Source organism: Dendrobates tinctorius, unplaced genomic scaffold, assembly GCF_039654945.1.
Source record: "Dendrobates tinctorius isolate UK_male_01 unplaced genomic scaffold, ASM3965494v1 ptg000063l, whole genome shotgun sequence".
Taxonomy (NCBI): Eukaryota; Metazoa; Chordata; class Amphibia; order Anura; family Dendrobatidae; genus Dendrobates; species Dendrobates tinctorius.
This window is the reverse complement of record NW_027361731.1, coordinates 28,785,925-28,800,579: the sequence shown is the minus strand read 5'-3', so window position 1 is coordinate 28,800,579 and position 14,655 is coordinate 28,785,925. Positions and strand designations below refer to the sequence as shown.

The window sequence follows — 14,655 nt, the reverse complement described above, 5'->3', positions numbered from 1 at the left end:
GCAAAAAATTGATGTGTGAAAGGGGCCTAACTCTAGTTTCACCCTGCCCTTCCAGTGGCCAGCTTCCAAGGTAGGATGAACCCAGATACCAGGCGAACATCAAACGATGACAAAAACCCACTTGGATGGACTTAGATTAAACCACCACATAAAGAGGTTAAGTAAACCTTAATGTTTTACAATAACAAACAACTAACATATAGAAACTTAGACCTGTTTGTGAAGTGAAAGGATTTCAGGTAATAAACAGTTCTCAAGATTGTGTCACTATGCGCATTGTCTTTCTGTAAGTGTTTGACCAGTAATGCAGCTCTGTCCTGGTCTGAATGCATTCTGTATATTTCAATATGGACTCAAAATAGCCATTTTTATATTCACACTACAATCCCCCCTTGGCTATTTTGAGCCATACAAGATGGCTTAAGGATAAGAGTGGAAGTGTACACTGTATACAACAACACAAAGCAATGCAAGCACAAATTATAGCAAAAATTACTACTGTATGTGAAGTTGTGGGTCACATCTTCTTGCATGTCTTTATCTTGGGTAGATACGCCTATCAGCTTTGTCCATAACTGTAAAGGGGTTGGTACCGCCATCAGACAAGTTTCTAATATATTGGTAGCCGTAGTAGTCTTTGTCATACAAAAATGGCTAGTGTTCATCAGCTGAGCCCAGTAAATCCATAGATTCTGCTTGGTTTTTCATAAAGCCTCATTTTCCGTGGTTGGTCTCTCCGTCTTTGGTCTGAAGATCTCTTGGGTAGTGGCAGAAGTTGAAAGGACCACGACACTGTGGCTGCAACGATGCACCATTTCCCTGATGAAGAGAGACTGCGTCTCTCGAAATGCGTTAGTTGTCTTTTGACTCTTCACGCCTTCCGTTGCAGCAGTGACATCACGAGCCTTGCACACGCTATCACCTCCTTCCTCCCTTTTCATACTGGGTACCAGGGACGCTACCCGCTGGAGCGCTCCTGGCTATGCCTAGCCGCCCGCACCTGCCCTGCCTCCTGGGGTGTACCTACATCTTGCAGTGCAGCCAAGCACAAGCTTCTCAAGTCTTTTCCAGCACCGCAGTGTTTAATCCGTGCCTACAAAGGGGTAAGCTACAACTCCTAAAAAGACTATTACTTAAATTTGCATTTGCGGTTTACTTTGTGTTATTGGCGAATGGGGAGTGTAGGACAGGTGTATTACAGGGTTTTTTATACATATATTTTGTTAGTTTAATTGTTTTAACCTTGACAATTCCAGCTAATAGCTCCGTTTTCTGGACTGCATTTAATCCTTAATGATTCATTCTTAGCAATTATTAGCCGAAGAGCCCGGCGCTGCCCGGGCATAATAACTAACCACGGTTAGTCATAACAAATTATAATGATTATATCTATATATAAAAAGCTGAGTGTAGAGCCCCACCCTCTCCGCATAGCCACATTCACTATAATATCCCACATCATCCCGTCAGAGCCACTGGACTACTACCACTAATATCCCACATCATTCCGTCAGCCAGTGCCACTGGACTACTACCCCTAATATCCCACATCATCCTGTCAGCCAGAGCCACCGGACTACTACTCCCCCTAATATCCCACATCATTCCGTCAGCCAGAGCCACTGGACTACTACCCCTAATATCCCACATCATCCTGTCAGCCAGAGCCACCAGACTACTACCTCTAATATCCCACATCATTCCGTCAGCCAGAGCCACTGGACTACTACCCCTAATATCCCACATCATCCTGTCAGCCAGAGCCACCGGACTACTACTCCCCCTAATATCCCACATCATTCCGTCAGCCAGAGCCACTGGACTACTACCCCCCATATCCCACATCATCCCGTCAGCCAGAGCCACTGGACTACTACCCCTAATATCCCACATCATCCTGTCAGCCAGAGCCACCGGACTACTACTCCCCCTAATATCCCACATCATTCCGTCAGCCAGAGCCACTGGACTACTACCCCTAATATCTCACATCATCCCGTCAGCCAGAGCCATCGGACTACTACCCCTAATATCCCACATCATCCTGTCAGCCAGAGCCACCGGACTACTACCCCTAATATCCCACATCATCCCGTCAGCCAGAGCCACCGGACTACTACCCCTAATATCCCACATCATCCCGTCAGCCAGAGCCACCGGACTACTACCCCTAATATCCCACATCATCCCGTCAGCCAGAGCTACCAGACTACTACCCCTAATATCCCACATCATCCCATCAGCCAGAGCAACCTGACTACTACCCCTAATATCCCACATCATCCCGTCAGCCAGAGCCACCGGACTACTACCCCTAATATCCCACATCATCCCGTCAGCCAGAGCTACCAGACTACTACCCCTAATATCCCACATCATCCCATCAGCCAGAGCTACCAGACTACTACCCCTAATATCCCACATCATCCCGTCAGCCAGAGCCACCGGACTACTACCCCTAATATCCCACATCATCCCGTCAGCCAGAGCTACCAGACTACTACCCCTAATATCCCACATCATCCCATCAGCCAGAGCAACCTGACTACTACCCCTAATATCCCACATCATCCCGTCAGCCAGAGCCACCGGACTACTACCCCTAATATCCCACATCATCCCGTCAGCCAGAGCTACCAGACTACTACCCCTAATATCCCACATCATCCCATCAGCCAGAGCTACCAGACTACTACCCCTAATATCCCACATCATCCCGTCAGCCAGAGCCACCGGACTACTACCCCTAATATCCCACATCATCCCGTCAGCCAGAACCAACGGACTATTACCCCTAATATCCCACATCATCCCGTCAGCCAGAGCCACCTGACTACTACCCCTAATATCCCACATCATCCCGTCAGCCAGAGCCACCGGACTACTACCCCTAATATCCCACATCATCCCGTCAGCGAGAGCTACCGGACTACTACCACTAATATCCCACATCATCCCGTCAGCCAGAGCCACCGGACTACTACCCCTAATATCCCACATCATCCCATCAGCCAGAGCCACCGGACTGCTACCCCTAATATCCCACATCATCCCGTCAGCCAGAACCACCGGACTACTACCCCTAATATCCAAAATCATCCCGTCAGCCAGAACCACCGGACTACTACCCCTAATATCCCACATCATCCCGTCAGCCAGAGCCACCGGACTACTACCCCTAATATCCCACATCATCCCGTCAGCCAGAACCACCGGACTGCTACCCCTAATATTCCACATCATCCCGTCAGCCAGAGCCACCAGACTGCTACCCCTAATATCCCACATCATCCCGTCAGCCAGAGCCACCGGACTACTACCCGTAATATCCCACATCATCCCGTCAGCCAGAGCCACTGGACTACTACCCCTAATATCCCACATCATCCCGTCAGCCAGAGCCACCGGACTACTACCCCTAATATCCCACATCATCCCGTCAGCCAGAGCCACCAGACTACTACCCCTAATATCCCACATCATCCCGTCAGCCAGAGCCACCGGACTACTACCCCTAATATCCCACATCATCCCGTCAGCCAGAGACACCAGACTACTACCCCTAGTATCCCACATCATCCCGTCACAGCCGCTGGATTACTACCCCTAATATCCCACATCATCATGTCAGCCAGAGCCACCGGACTACTACCCTTAATATCCCACATCATCCCATCAGCCAGAGCCACCGGACTACTACCCCTAATATACCACATCATCCCGTCAGCCAGAGCCACCGGACTACTACCCCTAATATCCAACATCATCCCGTCAGCCAGAGACACCAGACTACTACCCCTAGTATCCCACATCATCCCGTCACAGCCGCTGGATTACTACCCCTAATATCCCACATCATCATGTCAGCCAGAGCCACCGGACTACTACCCTTAATATCCCACATCATCCCATCAGCCAGAGCCACCGGACTACTACCCCTAATATACCACATCATCCCATCAGCCAGAGCCACCGGACTACTACCCCTAATATCCCACATCATCCCATCAGCCAGAGCCACCGGACTACTACCCCTAATATCCCACATCATCCCGCCATGGATATGCCCTTATTCTGTCCACTAGCAAAGACCATCAGGATTGTATCCGTTACCCCCCCATCCTATTATGAACTGTCACTAACCCCTAAATTGTAAACCCTTATGTACAAGAGGAAAGCGGGTATTGCACAAAAAGGGCATGACCATCGAAACACATCCATAGGACCGATTTGTCCTTTTTGTGGAACAGTTGTGTGGCCTTGGGAAATTCTTGTCCCGAACATCCATGCTGTTCAATACTGCACTTGTGGCTTGGTACTTAGGTGGTGGACGTTCCTTTGCCATATTCCTTGGAAATGTTCCACACTCCTTATTTTACCTTGTTATTTCCAATCCGGATCCAAACCTCAGATTTTGAGTCATAGACAAGGCAATCAAAAAAATTTGAGACATAGAAAGCCGGTTGTAGGGGCTCAGTGAAGGTGGTTGTGAAGGTGTGAAGATGTTTGATTTGGTCACCAAGCTCATAAAAGGACAACTGGCCTCCATCATAATCCAGATAGATTCCATACTTCTGGCTTTGAATATTTATTCGTAACTTATCTACTTGATGGTCGTGGACTACAGCGTGATGAATTAATTTGGACAAAGACCAGGACTTATTGTTGTTTCCAATGTAGGACTCAGTCCCTTTTCTGTCCATGCTGGGGTAACACACTCCAATTCTCCACTCTCCTGATTTGCTTGTCTCCATTTCCCAGTAATGTCGCCCTGAGGTGAAACTCTTGCTACTCAATACTTGATATTCCTCAAATCTCTGAGGTGTTTCTGGTAGGTTCTGGACCATTTCTGACAATGACAGAGTTCTCTGATCTTGTGATACTTGTACGTTGGTAGCATTTGTGTTCACGTCAAGCAGAAGGTCTATTGGATCTAACATGAAGAGCCACACATTGACGTTCTTGATCGTATCATGTATCCTGGATTGTACACTTTCCAAGATCGATTGGATATTGAGATCCTCAACATCATGGATTTCAACGTCTTCTTGATCTCCAACACCAGTATGAAAAATATCCTCACCGTCTGGCACTTGTAGGACAGGTAAAGGATCAGACATGTTACACATCTCCTCTAAGTAATTTATCTTAAACGCCAGCTGAGCTCTCCTTACTTCCAACTGATTGGTCAATTGAAAGACCGAGGAGGATACCAATTGTAGCTTCCAGGACATGTTACGTAGGGCGCTCTTCTGTAGGACCTCAACCTGTTTCTTAACATCTGTGAACAGAAGGTTGAGCATCTCTGTTGCATCTGTTGATTTGTCCGTGACTCGTCTCAAGTGTTCCTGGAGATTCTTTATTTCTTTCTCAGTCTCCATAGATTTGGAGCTAAGTTTCTCTTTGATATCTTTGAGTTTCTCCTTCTTCTTTTTGGACATGTCACCCAATGTCACCACCTGGTGTCCCTTGTGTTCTCCAACCAGACAGCAGGACACACAGATGCAAGTAGAGTCCTCGGAGCAGTAATATTCCAGGATCTTCTTGTGGATGGAACATTTTCTGCTCTCCAGATTAGCGGCGGGCTCGGACAAGACATGTTCTGCCGCCTTACTGTGAACTTTCAGGTGGTCATGACACAGAGAAGCTTCACATAACACACAGGACTTAACAGCAGGTACTGTAGTGTTAACACAGTAAGTGCATGTGACCTCAAACAAATCCCACCTTGCCTGGTTAGAGTGGAGACGTCTTGTGATGTTGCTCAGGGCTATGTTCTTCTGCAGTGGAGGACGCTTCTTGGACGTTGCTCTACAGTCGGGGCAGCTGTAAGCTCCAGATCCTCGTTGCTTATCCAGCACCTGGGTGATGCAGTCCCGGCAGAAGTTGTGGCCACATCTCAGGTTCACAGGATCGGTGTAGACGTTCAGACAGATGGAGCAGAGCAGCTCGTCCCTCAGCTCAGCGGACGCCATCGCTCGATAGTACCATCGCTCTGGAAGTACGTAGATACTAAAGGTGTGGCCCTGCCTTGTTAACCTATAATTGCCCACTTTAACGTATCAACTTGGATGTGTCATAGTTATAGAATGATGGTGTGAGAGGGATCCCAAAAACAGTCCCCGTATAATCAGTGCCAGAATCTGTCCCAAAAAATCTGACCTCGTAACCAGTGCCAAATACTGACCCCATAAATTGTGCAGGAAATGTGACCCCATAACTAGTGATAAAGTGAACCCATGACTAGTACCGAAACAATGATACCATAAAAGTGCTGGAAACGTGACCCCATAACTAGTGATAGTGACCTCATAGCTAGTGAGTCACCCCATAAACAGGGCAAGCACAGTTACCCCATAAAAAGGGCCAGCACAGTCAGCCCATAAACAGTCCACCCCATAATCAGTGCCAGCAGGTGAGAACCTTATCAGTTGTTCTCCACCTGGCGCAGAGTCACATCACAAACATGTAGGCAGGCCTGGACTTTGTCTGGGGAGGGACATTACAAGGGAAATCTTATCTACACAGTGACAGGAGCTGCATTTGCTGTCAGCAGGGCTGGTTTTACACAAAGTGGGGCCCTGGGCAAAGGTTTAAAGTGGGTCCACCAATGCTGACATATTCCACATCACAGAAACATTTTGGTTGTAGTTACATGCGCTGAGTTCAGGCCATAAAACGTCATTCAGCACTTGTTCCTGAGTTTCTGTACACCAGCTAATGAACAATTATGGGACAGAACAATCACTAATAGATCAATCTGTCCACATACAGTCTGTCTTTATCCTTAACCTTAGCTTTAACTTTATGCCTATACTTAAACCTATCTTTAACCTTAGCCCTAACTCTATCCCTAAACCTTACGTTAGCCTTAACCCTAGCCCTAATTATGACCCTACCCTTAGTTCTAACTCTATCCCTAAACCTTACGTTAGCCTTAACCCTAGCCCTAATTATGAACCTACCCTTACTTCTATCTCTATCCCTAAACCTTTCGCTAGCCTTAACCCTAGCCCTAATTATGACCCTACCCTTAGTTCTAACTCTATCCCTAAACCTTTCGTTAGCTTTAACCCTAGCCCTAATTATGACCCTACCCTTAGTTCTAACTCTATCCCTAAACCTTACGTTAACCTTAACCCTAGCCCTAATTATGACCCTACCCTTAGTTCTAACTCTATCCCTAAACCTTACGTTAGCCTTAACCCTAGCCCTAATTATGACCCTACCCTTAGTTCTAACTCTATCCCTAAACCGTACGTTAGCCTTAACCCTAGCCCTAATTATGACCCTACCCTTAGTTCTAACTCTATCCCTAACCTTAATCCTAATGTTATCTCTTAACCAATCGTCAGCTCTCACTTTCGCGTTAATCGTAACCTTAGCGTAACCCTTTCCCTGACTTTAACCCTAGCCCTATTGCAAAACTTAGCACTCTCACTATACCTAACCGTAGTCCTAACCCTTTTCCTTACCCTAACCTTAGTGCTATAACCTTATCCCTATCCTTACCTTTAACCTTGACTCTAACCTTTTCGTAACCCTTTGCCTACCCCTGGCACTAAGCTTAGCTCTAAATCGCTACCTTAGCCCTAATCTTACCCTTAGTGAGGGTTACAAAAAGTACTGTTTGTAAAATGTATTAAAATATTATTTTTATTATTAATTTTCTGAACAGCTCTCACATCAGATTTCTGCTTCTGCAGTCTGAGTGTGAACAGGGCTCTTGTGGGTGTTTATCAGTAATGTAGACAGCATTAATATATAATCCTGCGTCCTCTGAATCCTTATTTCTTCCTGCATTACCCGCACCTGTCGCCCCCGCTGCTACCCGCGCCGCTCCTCGCCTCCCCGAGACCCCGCTCCCAATTGTCATCTGTTCTCTGCATGGAAATGTCACGGATCCGCCAATCTGCCACCGCCGCCTCGTCCATCACTCACTTATTACAATCACGAGATGGTGGATTTTTTTCTCCTTTTGACTCTCGGCTATGAAGAGAAATAACTGGAAACATCTGCATGAAAAAGAAATTACTTACAAGCAACAAGTGAGAGGAAATGGCCTGCGAGTGTTAACCCATGCACAACCGCTAGCTTAGAAGGGAACTCCGTCTGATTTCCATCCTGGACTCAGCCAAGTCGTCGTCTCTTCCTGAGCATTGGTCACTTGCTGGATAGTAGGAGATCTACCACTCTAGACCACCAGGGATGCTGGATAGTAAGAGGTCTACCTCTCTAGACCACCAGGGATGCTGGATAGTAAGAGGTCTACCTCTCTAGACCACCAGGGATGCTGGATAGTAAGAGGTCTACCTCTCTAGACCACCAGGGATGCTGGATAGTAAGAGGTCTACCTCTCTAGACCACCAGGGATGCTGGATAGTAAGAGGTCTACCTCTCTAGACCACCAGGGATGCTGGATAGTAAGAGGTCTATCTCTCTAGACCACCAGGGATGCTGGATAGTAAGAGATGTACCTCTTTCAACCAACATTGATACTCTGTAGTAAGATATGTACCTCTCTAGACTACTATGGATGCTGGATAGTAAGAGATCTACCTCTAGAGACCACCAGGTATGCTGGATAGTAAGTGATCTATCTCTCTAGATCACCAGGTATGCTGGATAGTAAGTGATCTACCTCTCTAGATCACCAGGGATGCTGGATAGTAAGAGATGTACCTCTCTAGATCTCCAGGGATGCTGAATAGTAAGCGATCAACCTCTCTAGAGCACCAGACATGCTGGATAGTAAGAGATATACGCCTCTAGACCACCAGGGATGCTGTACCTCTCTTGACCACCATAATAATAATCTTTGTATAGCGCCAACATATTCCGCAGCGCTTTGCAGTTTAACAGTTTCAAAACACAAGTCATAAGTAACAAAGTTAACAATACAATAATTAAACCAAAATAAGCCACCCCTGCTCATGAGAGCTTACAATCTACAATGAGGTGGGGGAGATACAGAGTACGGCTGGAGTCACACACGGTAGAAAAATACGGACCGTATTTTACGTCCGTAATACGCATAAATAGTCCCTAAATAGTGCTCCATGTGTCATCCGTTGTCAGGGTGTGGCCGCGTATTTTTCTCATGTAAGCATCCGTATGTAATCTGTGTACCGTTTTTTTTCTCGCAGGCTTGCAAAATGGACATATAATGGAGCCCAATGACAGGTTTTCAAACACAAACGAAAGAATAGATCTAGACACATAGAATACATATATATAAACACATGTCATTGAGACACATATATATATATATATATATATATTTCACAGAGTTCTTCATAGCAGAATAGCCGCTAATTCAATTGCCGGCTTCTGTCAAATCATTCCCCAACCCGACATGAAATGACACATGGTTTACATTCAGTAAAGCATTTCAGTTCATGTTTTTTTTTTTTTATATGTCCCTGACTAATAATTAGATGAGGGTTTGTGGGTAAAATTTGGGAGGTGTAGGTGTTAATTTAAGGGGTTAATTCGTTGTAAAAAAATACGTGGGCTTCCGCTGTAATTTGACAACCAGAGAGATTAAGCAGGTGAGTGAGGGCAGATTTTAATAGCCATGAGAGGGACCATTGTTTTTGGCCCTCCCCCGACTACAAAAATCTGCCCCCAGACACCCCAGAAATGGCGCATCTATAAGATGTGCCAATTCTGGCACTTATCCTCTCTATTCTCATTGCCCTGTAGTGGTGGCGAATGGGTTAATATAACAAAGGGTTAATGTCACCATTCGATTGGAAGGTAACATTAAGCCGATTAATAATGGAGAGGTGTCAATAAGACACCGGTCCATTATTAACCCTATACTAAGAAAGGGTTAAAAACCACACACAGACATTAATTAAAAGTCTTTTAATGAAATAAACACACCAAGTTTTTGACAAATTTTTATCAGTATGGTAATCCCAAAAAAAACCATGACCTGCAACAAAAATAACATAAAAAATCACCAATATCCTAACCTCTCCGACATTCAGTCATGTCCCACGCTGCAATCCATCAGAAGGGGTTAAATAGTTTACAATGAGGACCGGTGCAAATGCGACCAGCCCCACTGTAAACTACTTCAGAATGAATTAATTAAGCCTCAATGGCTGCCTGTAGATGATCTAATTACCGTGGGAAAGTTTCTGACTTTTTTCCCACGGTCATTAGTTCATTCACAGATCAGCCGGGGACTCCCCGCAGCCTCAGTGAGGAGACTACATTGTATTCTATGGGGGGCTGCATTTTATTCTATGAGTGCTAGATTATGTTGTATGTGGGGCTTTATTATATTCTGTGGGGTGGCTGCATTATACTCTCAGGGGGCTACATTATATTCTGTGGGGTGGCTGCATTATACTCTGTGGGGTGGCTGTATTATGCCCTATGGGGTGTGTGATGGTGCGATAGGCTATGTGGATATCATTTTGTGTATATTTCTATTTCACTGATTTGCATAATGTTTTCTTGTTCCCTTGTATCATTTCGTGTATTCCCCATAATGTTTGGAGTCTCAATTACCTTCCAAAAGGCTGATAATTGAATTAACTCACTTAAGGGGGTTTTACACATAGTGATATCGCTAGCAATATCGCTAAAGCATCACCGATTTGGTGACGCAGCAGCGATATTGCTAGCGATATCGCTATGTGTGATACTTACCTCCGACCGGCTCCCCCGCTGGTTATCGCTGATCGCGCGAGATCATCCACATCCATTTCTCGTCGGGCGCATCCTGCTGGCGCCGACGAGCGATGTGTGGACGGGAGGACGTCAGGATCGCCGCGTCTGACAGGTAAGTATCGTCCGCTTCATCGCTGCTGCATCGCTGTGAGATCTGCCTGTGTGGCAGCTCACTAGCGACCATTTAGCGATGCACCAGCGATCCTGACCGGGTCGTATCGTGGTCGGGATCGCTGGTGCATCGCTAAGTGGAAAGGGACCTTTAGGCTAAGTGCACACGTAGCAGAAAATTTCTGCTAGAAAACCTGACTACCTTCCCAGAAACAGCGCGTTTTTTTCTGCGCGTTTTACATGAGTTTTTTGCGCGTTTTTTTTCCGCGCGTTTTCAAAACGCATTGAAATAGCCAGAAACGCGGAAAAATCCACAAAATTAATGAGCATGCTGCGTTTTTTACCGCAATGCGTTTTTTTCATGGCAAAAAACGCATCAATGTGTACAAAAAGTGCTAAATGCATAGAAATGAATGGGAAGCTTCTTTTTCGCGTTTTTCCCGCTGATTTTTTGGCAAATCCGTGGGAAAAAACGCGAAAAAAATGATGTGTGTGAACACAGCCTGTCTGCAGCCTGACTGTACATAGTGTGTTTATCTTTGTCTATTGATGTGTACTGATATGCTAATTGTGCATTGTATTATGAAACTAGTTGGTTGACTTCTAAAGAAGCAACAGAATGTGAGGGTGGACTGAAGAACCCTGGGTAATTCTAAAAATAGCTTACCTTGTTGGGATATAAAACATCCTGAGACGGAGAGACCACATCTCATCTCATCACACAGCATGTCAGAGAGAAAGACAAGCTTATGGACCCATTTTATCCTCTGTCTGCTGGATTATTGGACTCTCCTCTCCTTGGACATTCATCCTGTTACTGAACTTTATTCGTGTTCTGGACTATTGTATCCTCAGTGTGGTGGATTGTTTGTGGACCTTCTAATTTTGCCTATAATAAAGGTCAGGATTGTTCACACTTCCCTCGCTCTGCTGATTGTGTGATACCGGAGAAGGACCCTGTGACAGGGTGGCTGCATTATACTATATGTGGGCTGCATTATACTGTATTGAGGACTATTGGGAATACATTATACTATATGAAGAGCTATGGGGTGAATTATACGATGGGAAGTGAATTGTACTACATGGATGACTATGGCGGTGCATTATACTAAATGAAGCACTATGAGGAGTGTATTATACTATATGGAGGACTGCGCAGTGTATTTTAATATATGGAGGACTATGAGGAGTGTATTATACTATATGGAGGACTGATGAGTGCATTTTAATATATGGAGGGCTATGAGGAGTGTATTTTACTATATGGAGGACTGATGAGTGTATTATACTATATGGAGGACTGATGAGTGTATTATACTATATGGAGGACTGAGGAGTGTATTATACTATATGGAGGACTATGAGGAGTGTATAATTCTATATGGATGACTATGGGAAGTGTACAATACTATATGGAGGACTGAGGAGTATATTTTAATATATGGAGGACTGATGAGTGTATTATACTATATGGAGGACTATGAGGAGTGTATAATTCTATATGGACGACTATGGGAAGTGTACAATACTATATGGAGGACTGAGGAGTGTATTTTAATATATGGAGGACTGATGAGTGTATTATACTATATGGAGGACTGATGAGTGTGTTTTACTATATGGAGGACTGAGGAGTGTATTATACTATATGGAGGACTGAGGAGTGTATTATACTATATGGAGGACTATGAGGAGTGTATAATTCTATATGGACGACTATGGGAAGTGTATAATACTATATGGAGGACTGAGGAGTGTATTTTAATATATGGTGAACTATAGGGAGTGTATTAAACTTTGGAGGACTATGGGGAGTGTATTATACTTACTACATGGAGGACTATGGGGAGTGTATTATACTATATGAAGGATAATGTCGAGTGTATTATACTATATGGAGGACTATGGGGAGTGTATTATACTATATGGAGTACTGTAGTGAGTGTATCATACTATATGGAGGACTATGGGGAGTGTATAATACTATATGGAGGGCTATAGGGGGTGTATCATACTATATGGAGCACTATGGGGAGTGTATAATACTATATGGAGGACTATAGGGGGTGTATCATACTATATGGAGGACTATGGGGAGTGTATAATACTATATGGAGGACTATGGGGAGTGTATAATACTATATGGAGGACTATAGGGAGTGTATCATACTATATGGAGGACTATGGGGAGTGTATAATACTATATGGAGGACTATAGGGAGTGTATCATTCTATATGGAGGACTATGGGGAGTGTATAATACTATATGGAGGACTATGGGGAGTGTATTATACTATATGGAGTACTGTAGGGAGTGTATCATACTATATGGAGGACTGTGGGGAGTGTATTATACTATATGGAGTACTGTAGGGAGTGTATCATACTATATGGAGGACTATGGGGAGTGTATAATACTATATGGAGAACTATAGGGAGTGTATTATACTATATGGAGGACTATAGGGCGTGTATCATACTATATGGAGGACTATAGGGAGTGTATCATACTATATGGAGGACTATGGGGAGTGTATAATACTATATGGAGGACTAGAGGAGTGTATCATACTATATGGAGGACTATGGGGAGTGTATAATACTATATGGAGGACTATGGGGAGTGTATAATACTATATAGTGGACTATAGGGAGTGTATCATACTATATGGAGGACTATGGGGAGTGTATCATACTATATGGAGGACTATGGGGAGTGTATCATACTATATGTAGGACTATGGGGAGTGTATCATGCTATATGGAGGACTATGGGGAGTGTATAATACTATATGGAGGACTATAGGGAGTGCATCATACTATATGGAGGACTATAGGGAGTGCATCATACTATATGTAGGACTATGGGGAGTGTATCATGCTATATGGAGGACTATGGGGAGTGTATAATACTATATGGAGGACTATAGGGAGTGCATCATACTATATGGAGGACTATAGGGAGTGTATCATACTATACGGAGGACTATAGGGAGTGTATCATACTATATGGAGGACTATGGGGAGTGTATAATACTATATGGAGGACTATAGGGAGTGTATCATACTATATGGAGGACTATGGGGAGTGTATAATACTATATGGAGGACTATAGGGAGTGTATCATACTATATGGAGGACTATGGGGAGTGTATCATACTATATGGAGGACTATAGGGAGTGTATCATACTATATGGAGGACTATGGGGAGTGTATCATACTATATGGAGGACTATGGGGAGTGTATCATACTATATGGAGGACTATGGGGAGTGTATAATACTATATAGTGGACTATAGGTAGTGTATCACACTATATGGAGGACTATGGGGAGTGTATCATACTATATGGAGGACTATAGGGAGTGTATCATACTATATGGAGGACTATAGGGAGTGTATCATACTATATGGAGGACTATGGGGAGTGTATAATACTATATGGAGGACTATGGGGACTGTATAATACTATATGGAGGACTATGGGGAGTGTAAAATACTATATGGAGGACTATAGGGAGTGTATAATACTATATGGAGGACTATGGGGAGTGTATCATACTATATGGAGGACTATGGGGAGTGTATCATACTATATGGAGGACTATGGGGAGTTTATAATACTATATAGTGGACTATAGGGAGTGTATTATACTATATGGAGGACTATGGGGAGTTTATAATACTATATAGTGGACTATAGGGAGTGTATTATACTATATGGAGGACTATGGGGAGTGTATCATACTATATGGAGGACTATGGGAAGTGTATCATACTATATGGAGGACTATGGGGAGTTTATAATACTATATAGTGGACTATAGGGAGTGTATTATACTGTATGGAGGAC

General features: G+C 44.3%; 1 protein-coding gene and 1 long non-coding RNA gene across 2 annotated transcripts in view; one reads left to right on the top strand and one right to left on the bottom strand.

Annotated features, from left to right (window-relative positions):
• Positions 1-900: 900 nt before the first annotated feature.
• The window catches only part of LOC141094054 (uncharacterized), a 132,096-nt gene continuing 118,341 nt past the window's right edge, over positions 901-14,655 (top strand). Inside the window, exon 1 of the long non-coding RNA XR_012233014.1 lies at positions 901-1,103. This is a non-coding gene — a long non-coding RNA (uncharacterized lncRNA). The remainder of the gene's footprint in view (positions 1,104-14,655) is intronic.
• LOC141094053 (E3 ubiquitin/ISG15 ligase TRIM25-like) lies at positions 3,516-6,257 on the bottom strand. Its single transcript, XM_073579762.1, has one exon. It carries the CDS (start codon positions 5,973-5,975, stop codon positions 4,371-4,373), a length of 1,605 nt encoding a protein of 534 aa, XP_073435863.1. The 5' UTR covers positions 5,976-6,257; the 3' UTR covers positions 3,516-4,370.

What these genes read in the sequence shown, in the direction of transcription:
- LOC141094053 (XM_073579762.1), bottom strand. Translation starts at nt 5,975, where the DNA reads ATGGCGTCCGCTGAGCTGAGGGACGAGCTGCTCTGCTCCATCTGTCTG.